The sequence below is a fragment of the Siphateles boraxobius genome, unplaced genomic scaffold, assembly GCF_051911475.1.
Source record: "Siphateles boraxobius isolate OS27281-9 unplaced genomic scaffold, OSU_SipBor_1 68, whole genome shotgun sequence".
Classification (NCBI taxonomy): Eukaryota; Metazoa; Chordata; class Actinopteri; order Cypriniformes; family Leuciscidae; genus Siphateles; species Siphateles boraxobius.
The window spans coordinates 1,045,622-1,063,674 of record NW_027509195.1 but is presented as its reverse complement, the minus strand read 5'-3'; the positions used below and the strand labels follow the sequence as shown (position 1 = coordinate 1,063,674).

At 37.3% G+C, this 18,053-nt stretch overlaps 1 protein-coding gene across 7 annotated transcripts in view; it reads left to right on the top strand.

Moving 5' to 3' along the window:
- The window catches only part of ndrg3b (ndrg family member 3b), a 93,020-nt gene extending 75,065 nt beyond the window's left edge, over positions 1 to 17,955 (top strand). For 2 of the 7 annotated variants that reach the window (XM_077214137.1, XM_077214140.1), the window contains 14 exons: positions 471 to 591; positions 1,011 to 1,073; positions 1,189 to 1,249; positions 2,998 to 3,084; positions 5,234 to 5,290; positions 5,389 to 5,492; positions 5,589 to 5,654; positions 5,745 to 5,796; positions 6,287 to 6,334; positions 7,369 to 7,404; positions 7,494 to 7,545; positions 7,988 to 8,005; positions 13,782 to 13,820; positions 16,504 to 17,955. In XM_077214137.1, the coding sequence (XP_077070252.1) occupies positions 471 to 591; positions 1,011 to 1,073; positions 1,189 to 1,249; positions 2,998 to 3,084; positions 5,234 to 5,290; positions 5,389 to 5,492; positions 5,589 to 5,654; positions 5,745 to 5,796; positions 6,287 to 6,334; positions 7,369 to 7,404; positions 7,494 to 7,545; positions 7,988 to 8,005; positions 13,782 to 13,820; positions 16,504 to 16,679 (980 nt within the window). In that variant the 3' untranslated portion in view covers positions 16,680 to 17,955. Of the gene's footprint in view, positions 1 to 470; positions 592 to 1,010; positions 1,074 to 1,188; positions 1,250 to 2,997; positions 3,085 to 5,233; positions 5,291 to 5,388; positions 5,493 to 5,588; positions 5,655 to 5,744; positions 5,797 to 6,286; positions 6,335 to 7,368; positions 7,405 to 7,493; positions 7,546 to 7,987; positions 8,006 to 8,252; positions 8,881 to 13,781; positions 13,821 to 16,503 lie in introns of those variants that run through there. The other 5 variants (XM_077214138.1, XM_077214142.1, XM_077214141.1 and 2 more) reach the window with 3 other exon arrangements.
- Positions 17,956 to 18,053: the final 98 nt, after the last annotated feature.

Genomic DNA, 18,053 nt, shown 5'->3' with positions numbered 1-18,053 from the left:
GATGACGACCTATCACCGAAAGTCCATATAACTTATTACTATCCCATGAGGACACGAGAGGAGTCGTGAATGGTCATAAAGGGACGCAACTGGCATTGTATATAGTACATGACAAATGTAGTACATCCCGATTTCACACTATATAGAACATACTTTTTTAATGGTTGCAAAGAATTCCTCATATAGTACTTATACATAAACATTTTCAAACTTTTTTTTTGTTTCAGGTTATATACAACTATATATACTATTTGCCATTATAATGTTGTATAAACAACATTAAGCCTGGAAACTGATTTACAGGGCACTGACGATGGTAGTTAATTGAATTTGGTAAAAACAGTTGTTCAAAAATGTCTTGTTGAACCCAAAGGATCTGTGTTTTATTTTTGTCTGATATTAATTTATGAAAAACGTGTTTGAGGAGTGTCTGTGATAATAAACAAGTGTGTTGTTCTCTTGCTACGCAGATAAGTCATGTTTCAACACACTCTTTAACTTCGAGGACATGCAGGAGATCACCCAGCACTTTGCTGTGGTCCATGTTGATGCTCCAGGCCAGCAAGAATCTGCACCTCCTTTCCCCACTGGGTAAGACAGACTACCGAAGAAACAACTCTGGCTCAAGACCATAATATATCCAAGCCTAACGTCACAAAACTGGTCTGTGCTAATGCATGCTAATCAGTGTACTAATGAGGCACTGTGTTCCACCATGAAAACTCACTCATCTGTTGTACCAATTGCTTTTATGACCAGTGTCTGCAACCTGAAAGTCGCACCCAGGCAGTGTCGGCCCAACTCATGTTAGTTTTTAAGGCAGTTGATTTTCCTGTGCAGATTTTGCAACACTGCTTGGTTTGTTACTTCTGTGTGAGCTCTGCTTCATACAAGGCTATGCTATCGACAGTAGACAAACTATTTTGCCCCCTAAAGTTTGCTAATGTTACAATTCAAAACAATTAAAGATGGACCAATTTTCATTCTTGCTTCTATCTTCTTTCCATCAGGTACCAGTACCCCACCATGGATGAGCTTGCTGAAATGCTGCCCTCAGTTCTGACTCAGCTAAAGTGAGTCCGAACCTCACATGTCCTCAATCCAGTACAATTAGAGGAAAATAAATCCCATGTGTTCACGTTTTTAGTAATACATGCCAGTTAATGAATGATTTGAATGCGTTAACAGAATCAACAGTGTGATTGGTATCGGCGTCGGCGCAGGAGCTTATATCCTCTCTAGACTTGCTGTAAGTAAAATATCTTCCGTTTTATTTTGTTATAATGACCAATTAGTCACTGTATGTTGTAATAACCAACCGTTGGAGTAGCTTGTGGTAACTAGCCATTAAATGTTTAATTGAGCAGCTGAATGAAGTTGAGTTCATCAGAGGTGAAGATCATTGAAGTATGTCTGGAGTAAAACCATCTGGACTCTGGCTTTTATTAGCGACTCACAGTTCACACATGCATTTACACTCTCACCCTACACAAAGCCCTCATTCACCATCTACGCAGAAACATACACGCTGGAGATGGATACCCTCATAAATGCATTAATTATGACGTCATACACACTTGCTCGTGTTTCCTGCTGGTTATTATCAACGTATAAAGGGTATTTTTCCTAAAATTATCTGAAGTCTGTCTGAAATTTCCATGGCCTTCTTTCACTTCTTCATTATTTCAGCCCAGCATATCACACTCTCATACTTCTAACAGCTTGCAGTGCACATCGAATTTCTGCTACATACGCGCTTGCATGTCAAGCCCTGTGAAATCAGACGGCCAATTGGAAAAAACACGCCTACGCAGTTCAGCAGATTAACTGCAGCACGAGTAACCTATTTAAAATCATTTGAATTACATCTTGGTTATCACATTTTTGTCTGTAGACGTGTGGTCATGCATGAGAACTGCCTAGAATGCTTGCGTTTCTCTGCATGTCTTTCTAACTCCAGTGATAGGCCTTATTCAGAGAGGAAAGCTAAGAGGTGTGAAACCTGAACCATTTTCCATCACGTTCACGGTCACAAGACGTTTGATTTATTCAGCATCCTATAGCTGAAGTTCTTCTTTAAAACCAAGTGTGAGCCCTTGCTGTAAGTCAGCGCTCTGACATACTGAGAACTTGGTTAAGGTGTTGATGTCGATATCAGGTTAGGCTGAGGTTAAAGCTGCATGGCTTTACTTTGTTGCTTTCTCAAGCCATCTTACTTCTGTAATGTGACGTATTTTGCGGTGCAACAGAATATTTAACAAGACGATGTAGGCCAGAACATCATCAGCACCCACTTTTTAGTTTACTGGCTGAGTTAATCCCTGAGAGGATCTATATGTATCCCAATTACCCCAATACCAGTCCTGTAATATTTATTAAATTAAGGTTAAGGCCAATTCACATTGCACCGACAGATGAAGACCAATGCCGACAGTCACCAGATTACAGCGCGTCGCGTCTCTTCTCAGACATTCTAACACCGATTCAGCAATTGGCAAAAACAAGCTCCGACAGATGGCAACACTCACACCAATCCGAAAAATAAAAAAAAAGGGTGACGATGACAAAATTTACATCTTGACACTATCTCTTCAAACAACTACTTGGCTAGTAACATTATTCAACATTAACCAATAACCAGCGAAATTGGTCATGTTCGCCTTTTTTACCGTTTCAAATAATGTGCATTAATGCACAATAAGACTGGGAATGAGTATTCGGGATGTAAATGCAATCAGTTTTGATTTTATGTTGACTATTGACATTTTTTTTAAATCAACAAGTTCCCTGTGATATTGTTGTGCTCCCAGGTCAATAACAATGTGTTTAAGTTAGACCCAGACAAGTCTATAGGTAGCAATACCACAAAAAAGTCAAGAATCTGTCTCATTAGTCTGTTCAGTCATGCTCCTAATCCTCTCAGTCAGTAGGTGCCCTGAGGGGTAAAATCAGTATTAGCAGTAATGATGGACTGATCCACGTCTTGTCATTCTCTAGCTGAATGAGCCTGCTCTGGTGGAGGGATTGGTTCTCATCAATGTGGACCCCTGTGCTAAGGGCTGGATCGACTGGGCTGCCTCTAAGGTAAAATTATTAATGCACTGTCAAATTAACTAGTTAGTTTGGTGCAGATAATTATTCAATTAATAATTAAATAAAATTACACACATTGATACTGGTATTATCCCAATGACAAGCTGCAAAGGTACTGACAGTGGACTATAGGTCAATGATGGAATAATATTAAATAATATGGAAATAAAACGCTCAGTATTTTGGCTTTTTGTAACTGGTACATAATGGTTTACCCTTCTGCCACAGTAGACTTATACTATACAATAGTCTTTATTATCTTTTTTGAATGCCTTTCTCAAAAAGCAATATTGATACTGGTGGTTATTTGCATTTTAATTTAATCAGAATTTCATGTAACTAATTCGATTTTTTTGTCTTTTATTTATTTGACTATTATGCACATTTATTCCCAGAAAATACTTTTTACATTATACTTCCATTATTAGCTACAAGCCAACCTTAATCATTCCTCCATACTTTAGATTTCTCAACAGATTAGTGTGCTTCATCTTCTTAAGATTTCCCCTGTTGTAAAGCGCATAATAACCAGGGCCGTGCAGAGACCTCTGGAGGGACATTTGCTCAAAGTATAAAAGGAATTCTGTATCGTCACAGTAGCAAATGCATTGATGCAGTTTTGAAAAAGCAACAGAACAGAAAAGACAAATTTTAAGTTTAAAAGTTAAAAAAATAATTAATGTGCAGTGTGCACCAATTAATAACTCTGGGATTAGAAACTGAAGTATCTTAAGTTGTCCCAACCTGATGGCTTTTTCTTCTCTGTTATACAGAATAATAAAGAACAGCTGTTATAGTAAACTGTGTAGGACAAAATCAACGTGGCCCATGTTTCGTACAGTATAGTTTTATTTAATGCCATATCAGCATCTATGGCTATTTACATGGCATAAACTGATTTACAAAAATACAAGAGTTACATTTATACAATGAAAATAAAAACAAAGCAAACAGAAACAGCAATTAATACTTTACAAGATTTTTAACATTAATGTGATACCTGTTCTGGTACATTCTTACTAAAGTCTTTAAGTGAGTTTGCTGCCTTTGCTGTCCTTGTTACTGCTGCTGCTGCGGATACTGCCGGAACTGATCTGAGACTGTAGACATTAAAACAAACATATAGAGATATATTAGCTGATTAAATCATTTTCATGTGACCATGACAAGATGTAAAGATTGCTGACAGTGTTTGGAACCTTCAATAGCTCACTGACCTGCCTTAAAGCTGCAGAATCTGCCCAGGCTGCTATAATATAATAATATAATAATAGTATATAATAGTACTAGGGGAGATGTTCACAGAGGCTTCTGCACACAAAACATAAGATATTGCTAAGCCTATGTGATAATAAGCCTATACTCTTACCAGATTTGTGATAATAATTTGTATGGCACTATACGTTTTTTAAATAAATACTGTAATAATAATAATAGTTTAAAGTAAAAATAATAGTTTTTAGTCAAATAAAATAAAAAGACCAGCGCCTCGACGCCCGTGAAACTTTTCTCCCTCAAACAGCTAGCTAACGTTGCTTCTACAGCCTACACACAGCAATATAAACAACATCTCAGCATGCTCTTCACGTCGTTCTTGTAAAATAATAATAATAAGTAAACAAACATCAAAATCACTTCGCTGAGAATAAAACACCACTTACCAGCAGCCGCAGAGCTGAAGATATCCTCTGGTACTGCGCGTAGCCGCGCAAAATTAAAAAATGCGCGTGCAGCGTGAGGAATCGTTCCGGATGAGTTTGTCAGGTGAAAGGTCATCATGTGGGTCATTTTATTTACGGCTAAATTATTATTCATTAATTTTACTAATAGTTAGATTGGGCACGCATTCACACAAAGGGGCTTTAATTACAACAAAAAAAAGGAGAGGAAATTTTGCCTTGACAAAAGGGCACTTTGGGCACCAAGGGGCAAAAGTGCAGGTGCTCGAGCACCCAAAGTCCTCCCCTCTGCACGTGCCTGATAATAACCTTACAGGTCAGATTGCTCCGATGATGAAAAGTGCTCAAGTCAGTGGATGTGAACATTGGGTGGAGGTGCTGGGAACAACATTTGTATGATCTTCTCAAACATCTCATTTAAAGGTTGTGCTTTTCACTGTGGCTGTGTTTTTCTGTTTTAGCTGTCTGGATGGACCAGTAATCTAATAGACATTGTGATGGCACACCATTTCAGCACGGTAGGTCTTAAATATGATATTCACCACAGCATCTGTGAGATAATTCTCTCAGGACATCTCTTAGAGTCTTGTTCATGAGCTGAGTTTTTGTACCTCAGGACGAGCTGACAGAGAACCAAGAGATCATTCAAACATACCGTCTGCACATCGCTCAGGACATCAATCAGGACAACCTGGCTCTTTTCTGCCAATCCTACAACAGGTGACATCATCAAAACCCTGATCTGGGACCAATTCACACACTGATCCTTGTCATATGAGCTGATCTTAAAAAGTTTTTTTTTTCTTTTTATTACAGTCGGCAAGATCTGGAGATTGAGAGGCCCGTCCTGGGACTTAATGAAAATACAGTCAAAACACTGAAGTATGTTAATTGGTTGTCTATTTTATGGTGATTAAATCATAGTGTCTCCTCTTCCTTTCACTTTTATGTCTCTCTTCTCTTGCTGTTTAGATGTCCTTCCCTGCTAATAGTTGGTGACACATCACCAGCGGTAGATGCTGTGGTGAGTAACTTATCAAAAACACTGCCATTGCGTCTATGGGGAGTGAGAGAGAACACAGTGTGCTTTCTAAACGGCTCAGTGTGTTTGATCTCGTACAGTTTTCTGTTCAGACTGTAACTGTGACATCACATCCTAAAAGGGGCTAATCATCATAACATCTAATGCACTTGTGCATCATAACATCTAAAGCACCTCTGAATTACTGATTGCTTACACACTTGTCAAGATATCTGACGTGCAGAAAGTGAATAATATTCCTACTTCTGGTCTTTGATACAGATTGGCCAATAGAGCAATTCCATCTGTACTAAAATCCTAAGTAACAGCTTTTGTACTTAAAGCTTTGGCACCTACGGAGTTTGCCTAATAAATAACACAAGGGTGGCACTTTAAACAGTTTGGTTTAGTGCAGAGTTGTTCATTATATCTGTCTATTCCTTGTATTCTGTTTCTAAACTGACCAGGTGGGATTTGATCTTTTTTTTCACAGGTTGAATGCAACTCGAGGTTAAATCCAACCAAGACTACTTTACTCAAGGCATGACACATTTTCCCCTTCTAGAACAATGTTTTGATTGAGGGATGCAAACTTGTCACTTTTCGGATAAAATTTAAATTTTGGTTCAAATATATCATTTGTGTCATCCAATCAGGGACTGGCAGTTTAAAGCCTTAGAAAAAATCTAATCTAATTTGTATTTAAATACAAACGTTTAGTGTTTTTGTATTTTTTTTTTTAAATACACAAGTACTTTGTGTACTTTTGTGTACCAACTTTCATGCATGTGAGCTGCAGCTGTACAACTACAAATATTTTCTGAATAACGGGATTCACATAAGAGATGTTACTCACATTTTCATCCAAAAATGAAAATTTTGTTATTAATTACTCACGCTCACATGTTCCAAATCTGTATGAGTTTCTTTCTTCTGCTAAACACAAAAGATATTTTGATAATTTATACATTTATGGGTGAACTATCCCTTAAATAAGGAATAAGTGATACTTCACTGAATGGCCGATTTCACCTGTATTTTGTGTATTAATGCATTTGAAAATCCAAAGCACTCTACTTGCACAAACTTGTAATATGAATCATTTATGAATTTGTTGTCCCCTTGCAGTTTTCCAGCAAAGTACGTCATAATGATTTAATGTCTGACCACAAAGAAATTAATGAATATTAATATTGGAATTTTACTTTTGTTCTGTAAAATAGTGCAATAGTATTACAATTATAGTAATATATTGGTTTGTTTGCTTTTAATGATATAATACATTTATTATTATTATTATTATTATTATTATTTAGTCATATTGAATGGTTTCCATAAAAACAATAGTGTCACTGTGTCCTGATACTATGAAGTTCTAGCGTGAGTTTTTCCATATATTCACATGACTGTAAATCAACATTTTAAAGATTTTTAATAATGTTCTTCTCTGGGTCATTTCTTTGACACCTTTTTCACCCCTGATGAGTTTGCATCCCTGTTTGTTTGTTTTCTTCAGTATGTATATTTCTTTCAGTATGACCGAATGTATTGGTTATTGTATCCTTGTGTCTTCAGATGGCAGATTGCGGTGGACTTCCCCAAGTTGTCCAAGTAAGAATAAAAGACAACACCATTATCCATTGAGCCACGGCATCAGTTTAATGTAGTTTTGACTTGTGTTAAATGTTTTCTGTTTTTAGCCGGGTAAACTCGCTGAGGCCTTCAAGTACTTTGTCCAGGGAATGGGCTACAGTAAGTATCTGTCCTCTCTCTGTTCTCATAGGCCACTTTAATGTTGAGCGTTTCATCGTATCATCTTTCTCAGTTTATATTTATATTCACTGTTTGTATGAAATTTGTCTCTTGTTTGCATTTCGTGTCTGAAAGCATCTTGTTGTTAGAGAGATGTCAGCATCATCTCAACTTACATACTGTATGTCCCCAGTGCTTTAATAATGTATGTCATAAATATATAGTGACGTCTAAAACAGCAGCAGGAATATGACACATTCAAGGGTGAGAGAGCAAATCCTGGACCCTCAGATGTTATGAACATGATAATAACCATAATCTGCCTCAGTGGATCTTTTATCCACTGCTGATCTGAGTCAGGCCAGTATTCTTGAGTAAAGCAGGTCTCAGATCAGCCCTCGGATGCACTAACACATGACTTGTCTTCCGTGTGGCCGTTCAGTGATGCGCTCTTCAGCGTGTAAGTACACTAGTCTTCCTCTAAGAGCATGATGTGTGGCATGAGCCTTGTGTGACTTTTTGACCTTCAGGTTTAATATCTTTTGTGCCCTAAAATATCCTTTGACTGCACAGTGCTTTGCATAGCATGGGAACTTTATTGCTTTAAAACCTCAAGCGTTCAGACCTCAGCTTCATTTTTTGTGTGTGTGTGAAAAAACTGAACTTGATGCATTGCATTGATGGAAAGTAATGGTTTGTTTCCACAGAGGTTTTGGCAAGTCTATAAAGAATCCCAAAAGTTCTCTTAAAAGGATCTGCCTTGTTAAACAATGTAGAGGGTTATTATGTTGTACGTACAGTTATGCAAATCACACCTGACATACCTAGAAAATGAAATGCCCTCGAATTTCCATAAGCTCATACAGATATTTTCATAAATGCATTCACTTTTAGGGGTTTGCAAGTGGTAACTGTCACTGTGGTTTTCAATTAGAGCCTGTCAACAGTATCAATATTTTAAGCTTTGTTTGCCATTATTGCCAATAAATATTAATAATTAACCGAACGGGCTCATTTATCTTAAAGAGCAGTATCCTTTCAAATGTTTGCTTTCAAAAGGTTTTAATATTGTTGAAAGAAGTCTCATGTGCATCAAGGCTGCATTTATTTGATCAAACACAGCAGCAACAATAATATTGTTCATCTTATATTGCAATTTTAAACAAATTATAATACATTAGTTAATTTCTATTTTAATATATTTTCAAATGTAATTTATCCCTGTGATCAAAGCAGAATTTTCAGCATCATTACTCCAGTCTTCAGTGTCACATGATCCTTCAGAAATCATTATAATATGCTGATTTGCTGCTCAATAAACATGTTTTAGTATCAGCAGTTGAAAACATGACACATTTTTTCAGGATTTTATTAACAGAAAGTTTGAAAGAACAGCATTTATTTGAAATATTCTCTATTATAAATTTCGTCTAAAATTATGAATGTCACTTTTTGTTGATTTCATTGTCACTTTTGATGAATTAATGTATCCTTGCTTAATGAAAGTATTTATGAACCCAAACCTTTGAGCTTTAGTGCAGCCCTGGTAAGCTTTTGATTTGACCGTGCAGAGCAGGGGTCTCCAACACGTCGCTCGCGAGCTACCAGCTAGCTCGCCAAGGGCCCGTTCACATATCGCGTCTTTTACGCGCTCGAGTTCGTTATTTCTAATGTAGGCGTTATGACTGAAGCGAAGCACTCATTTTTTTCTAGGCGCAGAGAGATGAAAAAATCTCAACTTTTCGGAATGCGGCAAGTGCACCGCAGGTCATGTGACAAGAACCAACCAATCAGCTTCACCCTTTCCATAACAACATTGAAAGCTCAGTCAACTTGAAGGATGGGGGTGCACCCAAACACTACACAATAGTGTTTTTTTCTCTTTTCCTTGAATAAATCTTGTAGCTGAGCTACAGCAAGCGTTTTCAGTGGTGGAAATCCATTAGCTACTAAAACTTTGTTGTCGTTGTGGAGAGCGCAGTGCATGGGTGCATAGCAACGACAGACGCCACGGGAAAATCGGACAGAATTTTACTATTAATAAAAGATAAGCTAATATGCGTTGTATATGTCAGTAATTAATATTTTTTGACTAATTTTGTTTTAATCAAAAACATAAAAATGATTTAAAGGCTGAAATATGTGAGGTTTTTCTTTTTATCAAACCTTTTCTGTCAAAACTTTATTTGAATGTGTACATTTTAGTAGATAACATGTTGCAAGACACTCTGGCCATCATTTTTAATGTTATTTTTTTTATGTTTATGTAAACAAAAAGTGCTTATCATGAAATTACATTGTCATGCCATTTCATCTCAACTATGTTCAACTAAAATCAACTATGTGTTTTTACAGTATAATATGCTCACAAATTTTTTTATCTGATTCTGTTCTTTTCTCTGTCATTTAAGGGTGACATATAGGGTTGCCACCTTCAATACAAAAAAATAAGGGACGCCTGCCGGCGGCCGCAGCGGGGGCCAAAGCCCTCGGGGCCACAATGACCACAGGCCCGACGGTATGCCAATGGTGGTATATCATAACTCAAAACATATTTTCTGGAAAATAATAAGATCAGTATCAATGGACATTATAATAAGCTATCTGCAATTGAAATCAGTGTGAATAGATGCAATCACTCTCTATCACAAACAACTAGAACAAAGTGTGACAATGAGACCACAAAAAAAATTGCCTTTCGTCGCAGATGTATGTGAGATGTTAACCATACTTTATTAACTTATTAAATTTACAGATCCATAACTTATTCACTATAAATTAAACAAATGCGTTGATAATCAAACAAATACTAAATTTTATTGGAAGAAAATATATAGTGCAGGAGACTTTAGCAAAGGATCTTGAACATCAAAAACATCTGTAGACCAGAAATGGTACTGTGCAGTATTGGACTATGTTAGGCCTACTTTTTTTTTATAAGTGTACTTGTCACTCCGTTCAGCACTGAGTTGCTGTTTGTCTTTCAAACATGTAACACCATCCAAACAGTGATACCACACATAAATAACCTATAATCTACAAACATTTCTAAATTTAATTATAACACTATTTTTATTATTGGAAAGAAAATCTATTTATGTATTTATATATTTATGTTTTCAGACCTATTATTAATTCTATAGTAATAAAGGATGAAATTATCTAGATTTGTTAAGCATAAGTTATTTTCGTCACACATGCACATTTTTATTTTTAAATATGTATTAAATATATCTCTCTCTTATTCCTTATTTACAAAATGCACGTGTCTGACTGTGTACCTTAACCATAATAAACAAATCATACCATAATGTATGGATATAATTCATTTACATTGTAATATTATTTCTTAACAAATGGACATAGGCAGCATATGAAAACGTAATCAATCAGAACATTATTGAGCTGATTAAAAAACTGTCATTACACTATCTGCTTCGGGAGATGCTTGAGGTATGAAGAACTGTGAGACGGTGCTTTGATTTCTCTGAGCTCTAGCATTGCTATCAACTCTCTGCCAAAAGACCCGCCCTCCGCTGAATCTGATTGGCCCTGAACCTGATGGTATTAAACAAAGCAAATCAAACCAAAAAAGGCAGTGAGAATTACCCAATCAAGGGTAGAATAGGACGAGTCTCCACAGAATGCGGGTGGAATGATTTGCATGGGATGAAGCATTTAAGAAAACTCGGAAATACGGGACAAACCGCGTCCCGTTTTGATTCAATATGGGACGCGGTTTGTCCCGTATTTCTTAACTCGTTTATTAAGTTTATTTCACAAATAAGGGACGATTCCGTATTTTAGGGGCCGGTGGCAACCCTAGTGACATATATAGGGCTACAAAAACACTTTTAGGTCTAAAACAGTTTGGATAGTTGTTAATAGAGAGTTATGAGGCATTATTTAAGAGATTTAAGTATTGTATTACATGAGAAGCTCTCGACCACTTTCATTTTGAAAAAGTAGCTCTCAAATGAAAAAAGGTTGGAGACCCCTGGTCCAGAGAGTGTTTCTGTCTGACATCAACAGTTATTTAGTGATTAGGTGTTCTGAGAGTGTGAGTGAGAGGAACGTGATCGCAAGCGGCCTGGCTCATTTGAAAATGCTCACATTTTGACACGATTAGTCACATTTCTCCTCCATAATCACTAATCTAATCCTGAGATCAGGTTGACCTTTTTGTAAGTCTACTTTTGTGTTTCTTCTGAGAAACACAGCCCTCCATCAGGAAACCAGCACACTGTGAGAGATTTGTGCCTTTTTGATCCTTTAATTCTGAATTACTTTTATTTTAGATTAGAGGTGTACAACTTGCTCTGACTTCATTGCTGACTTCATTATTATCAGTGATTCTGAAATTTGGTCAGTTCAATTCAATGATTTTGAAACAATTTATGATACTATTGATTAATTAAATAGTCAATAATTTCATAAATTGTAGAAATTCACTGAATATTTACTACAAAACAACAGACCAGCATTTACAGCATACACAGTTCATGAATATTAGATTTAAAAATTAAATGATACAAATATATGCAATAAAAAATAGTGCATATACATTGTAAATTATTACCGTAATTATCAACTATTAAAATCCATAATCAATGCATGTTTTTTTCATTGTTGAATGTGATGCATCACAAAACACCAGTGCATTTTTACACCCCAGATGTTTGAAATGTTACTTTTATTCCAACTTGTTGACAAGGCATTTTAAGACCTGTAGATCATTTGATTTGTTCTGAAACGGGGATAAAATTTTTTACAATGTTAATTTTCTTCCCCCTCAGTTTGGTTGGCTTTTACAAGGCAGCATTTCTAAACTGACCAAAATTTGATAATACAAGTCATGTGCAAATAAACTGTCTATTTATGTTCTGAGAATCCGCTCATAGCGGTCATCATTTAGGATTAAACCAGACGATTAAAGCCCATCTCTTTGAGATGCTCACTAAACACCTTGTAAACTTCGATATTTGTGTGTCTTTTGGACAGTTGATCTGAAATATGTTTCATTTCACTATCTTTGCTCCAGGCACGATTTGGAGAAGCATTAGCAAAACAAACACTGCTGCTTTTCACGCAACATGCATAAAAATAAATTGCGATGCAGCCTGGTTCATTGGTCCTTTGGGTCGGATTGCTTTCTCCCCACAAGAGTTAAACCAGAGTTTTTCAAGCAGGCCGAGACCACCTCGTTCAGGGGATCTCGTACGGATTGTTCTGGTGTGCGATTGCCATGCTCATATATATGACTAAACGAACTGAACTAAGGGAGAAAACATGCCAGGTTTCAAAACAAACACTCCAAACAAGTGAGGTGTGAAAATGCCCATGTCACACTATCATACACTTTTGACCCTTAATTAAAAACGTAAATTGAATCACTTTTTCTATATTGTTAAAGTAGTATTTGACTCTTCAAACACATGTAAACTTTTGATTCAGACAGGAAAAGTACCTATGGGTGTAATTCTTTTGTCTGTGGAAATGTTATTGTATTCAGAATGAGTCATTAAGAAAGCGTAATATTCATTGGCTGATTCTGTCATTGACATGTTTGGGTTGCTGTAGAGGGAGGGGTATCACCGGTAAATTCCAGTTTGTGTTTTGAGTCTTAAGTGTGTTTTTGTTCTTTTCTTTGTTACTGTTTCGGGTGTGATATTTATTTAGTACAAAACCCACACTAATAAGGGACTATCCCAGCACACGACAGTTTCCCTTCTACAGAGCTTCTCTCACTTTCTCTTTTTGCACTTTCATAGTTTAATTGTCTTTTATCACAGTCTGAAAAAGTATATTAATCAAGAACAATATTTTCTTGTTTTTTTTAAGTTTAAGTGTTGAATGAATGATATTGTAATAGTATTCTCACCACATTTAGTTTTTTGTTCAATTTGTAGTGAATATCCTTGACCCCGAAAAGACATTAATCGGATATGTGCAAAAGGGAATCATAACCATTCAGAAAAAATGTCCGTCACTTTTCTTTCATTTGAAATTTTAACAGTCTAACTGTCAAGGCTATTCCCATCACCCGATCTAACGTCCCCTACTTTCCTTGCGTCTTCTCCTATAGCGTCTACTTAATCTTACCTTTTCTCTATCCTCTCTCTTTCAAAAAGTACTACCAAATAATCTCTCCCTTTCCTCTGTCCCATCTTTTTCCTCCTCCTCTTGCATTCCCTTTCCCTATCTTCTTTCTTGACCCCTACAACCAATGCCAACAGTCCCTCATGTGCTACTCAGCCACCTGAACAGCGAATCAGGTACCAGGAGACCAGTCAACACCTTTAGCTGCACCTAAGCCTGTCATCTTAACCTCCCGTGCCTCCTGTCCTCACTGTCTATCCGTCCATGTCCCAATCACGTGCATACAAATGTCTTTGTGGCTCTGCATCATGACTCTGTTTGAAGCATGGTAAATAGACATATGTGTTAATGTTTGTTTATTGTCATAATCTGTCTGAGAGAATGTTTGTGCACACTGTCCACAATCAACTTATGATCTTTTATGATTCTCTTAGAAACATGCCTTTACTTTGCATGCCACATTCTGCATTGACTGAAGTTGACTATTCATTTTGCTGCAATGGTTTTGCAAAATGAATTTGAGCTTGATCCTGACACAAGATCTCTTTCCTCCTTGGGAGAATAATGAATGCAGTGTCTAAACAGTGATCACGTCGCCTTAAGATTTTGATATTTATTTATAGAGTGCTGCAGGAATGAGTCCTAAAACCTGGAAACAATTTAGCATTATTGAGCTTACATTTCCATCATCCCAAAGTCATTGTTTTTTTTTTAACGGGTTTTTGGTTAAATGGTTGAAATGAGATCTGTAGTTAACACTAGCTCTAGATATTTTCACATTTTATTCTATGACATAAAATACATCAGTAATAGCCCACGTGGTTCTCTCAAGCTTTTAAGTGTCTTGAAAAAGAGTGGCTACTGTAAGTGGGACTACAGAGGATGTTGGGCACGTCATCACAAGAAAAACTCATCTACTCACTTTTACAGCCTTGTAGTGTTTATACCCGCACTCTTCCTTTCTATTCCAACTCAATTGTAAATTTTGAAGAAAGATTGAGCTGCATTAGTGATGTTGAAGTTATGCAACCGTGGTTTATTTCGTTTATAGCCTACATTTACTTTTTTACTTCCGGGGATTATATTTAGTCTTCAAAATCAATAAAAATTGTGTTTGTCTGTGAAGATTATATTGTTGATCAGGTCACAGAGCTTCACAGAGTCTATTTTCTGTAACGATCCAAAAACCAATGGAAATATCCTAGTTGAGGGAACCACTGATTCGAAGTTCCAGACTGGCCTATAAAAATGCATCATCCTCATCATCATCAAATACATCTTGCCAGGACTCTATTAGACCATGTATTCAGAAGAGACTTTATTCGAAGGGTATCTAGTTCTGAATCCCAAATTTGCATACTATCCATCCTGTATATTATTAATTAAAGTAACTTTGTTCTGAATCGTAGTGTATTAAAAAGTAGTAAGTCAAAGTGTTACTGATGGGTTTTTGAGATTTTCGTAATGTGTCCAGTTTACAGAGCCCCCCAAAAGACCTGTTTACACATGCTCACTTCAAGCGTTTTATGTGATCGGATAGCCATCTGATCGTGAAAAGACCAGGTGTAACTGCCCCTCGAAACTCTTTCGAGATGGAATTAAATCCGGTCAATCAAGCCACTTCAGGAGGTGGTCGGAGACTCTTTCCAGATGAAACTGGACAAGTATAAATGCATCTGGTTGTTTAAACCACTTTTGTAGATTTTACTCCTCCCAAAATGTTAAAAAATAAATGTGTGAGAGCGTGTTATATAGGCTGTTATAGCCGGATATGACACCGCTAATGAGTAGCTCAAACTAACGCAAAAGAAACTGAAAATAAGTTCAAACACTATCATTTTCGTTAAAAGTAGATTACATGATTAAAGTTTCGATTAAATGACCTTACCAGTGCTGATCGCCGCTCTTTCTCCTATTGCTGTCTTGAAATGATCTGATGATAAATAAAAGGCAGCTCATATCTTGCTTTTTTTAATGTGAACTCAATTTGAATTTGTTCAACAATTAGTTTTGTGATCAGATTTATGTTTGTTGTGCGGAGACACATTTATGTGTAAAGCGATAAGTGTTAATGGAACCGTTTTAACATCAGATGCATGAAGTGACCAGGTGTAAACTAGAGATATGCGCGGTTGGCGGTTATAGATAAACCAGATAAACCGCGGATCGGGCGGATGACGTGACGGGAAAAAAAGATTTTAATTCAATTCGGGCGGATGGCGGGCGGTTTCTAGTCTCGCGGCTGTCATCAGCAGCGCCTTGTATCGCCCAATCAGCGGATGGCGGGCGGGTGCGGTTTTGAAAATTGGTCAAAAACGTTGATGCGGATGGATGGCGGACGGATGATGAGTTTTGTGATGCGATTCATAAACAACTCGTTTATTGTTGCCCAATTCCCAAAACTCTTACGAGCACTTTTAATTGTTCCCGGTTTGAAACACTGCCACAGAGAGATAATTTGTTTCATACTGTATTTAATCAAAATGCACATTAATAAATGAAATATACCCAATTCGAAACCCAGTCCTGCTCCCATTTAGCTTTCCTGCGGCAAATCTCTATAAATGGTGTATAAGAAGTATATGAATTTAGATTCAGCTTACTAGAGATTGTCATAGTATCTCAATCAGTCCAGCATTAGTTGAGCAGTCAGCGATGTGTAGATGTGCAGGAGTTCATTCACTCTGAGGAGACTCATTATTCTCCCCTTCCTGGATCTCCATGTTTGGATCCGGGTGCGAAACTGACTTTCCTGTGAAGCACATGGCCTTCACTCAGGATGCTCCAACTGTCATGCAGCGGCATTCGTCATCAGTACATGTTTTCAGCTCTGTTCGATTTCTCTCTTCTCTCTCTCAGTGCCCACTGCCGGTATGACCCGATTGGCCCGATCCCGCACTCACTCTGCCTCCAGCATGGGCTCAGCGGACAGCACGCGCAGCCGCGCTCACACCAGTTCACAGATGGAGGGCGCCACTGGCGGCCCAGTCCACGACAACCAGACCAGACCGCAAACCATGGAGGTGTCCTGCTAAAGCACCCAGAACCAAGCCACCATTTCACCTGGGATCATTCGCGTGTTGCCCTTCTGCACCTCAGACCGCTTTCTGTCCGATCTGGGTTTTTCCCACACTCTGGCTTTGTCTTTCTTTCTGTGTCTACTTGTTCACTTGTGGCTAGAGAACAAGTATGCAAAAAGCTAAAGCGGGTCTAATGAAGGGATGCACTGTTTGATGTCTAGTAATCCATTTGTTTAACATATTGGAATATTTCTCCACTGCATGGACGCACACTAACTTTTTCTGCTGATGTTTTCACCATTATCTTGATTGGCGTACTACTTTATTACTACATTTTTTTAATTTATTTGTGTCATCCTTCCAAGATTCATTTTCACACTGGATATGCTTCTTGTGTGTATATTTAGCTGGTGGCTGTTGTATATTGAACGTTCAGAGGGTATTCTCGTCTGTAGCAGGAGAGTTTTCGTTCCCTCTCTTGCTCTCTTTAAGGTCTTCCTGCCCCTTGTGTTTACCATAGAGACGACCGAACCACTTCACTTCCTCTTTGTAGACTGATTTCTGGCTTTTAGACGGTTTCCTCTTCTGTCACCGTATGGCAGCAGCTATTATGATTTGATTTTGATTGACGGTCAGCTATTTGTAGTGTTTCGAAGAAGCTACTGATTAGCATGCCCCTATTTTAAGTGTACCATAGACATTTATATTAGTATTAATTATGTTTAGATCCTTCTGCAATGGTTAATTCTCTTTGGTTGAATTGAATCAATTTGATTCTGTTTACATGGAGAACTGTTCTGAGTTTTAGACTAGAAGCCCCTTATTAGTGAAGACTTTGCTTAGGTTTGCACACAAGTTAATTTACAATATTTTTCACAATCTGTGCTTTGGAGATCAGCTGCACCAAAACAAGCCAATAGCTGAAGAGAAGATCTGTAGCTCGTTCAAAGAACAGTTATATGTACCATAAAGGGCATCTAGAGGTATGAAAACAGCATGGTTCCTCTGAATGCACTATAGTAACCTGTAGGCTTTTGGTAAAAATTCTCCATTCCTTCTGTACAGTGGACTGATATCCCAATAACCTCATATACTACTCTGTTAGCTTCTGAAGTGTTGTTGTTATTGGTCTTTGTTCTTTATTCTTTTAATGGATGTCAATTGCTGATTGTACCGCTGCCTTGATGCGTTGTGCTTTGTCCTCCAAGCATTTAGGGGACGTTGTACTGCATACTGTCTGCTGAGTATATCAATTTGTACGAATATTGAAATAAAGTAGTTGTACATAAAACTTATGTTTCTTTATTTTCTTTATTGCTTTGTTCAGTTTTTTACAGTTGCTAAGACACAATTCTCAGTACTTGGGTCACTTTTTCTCTTCACACAATT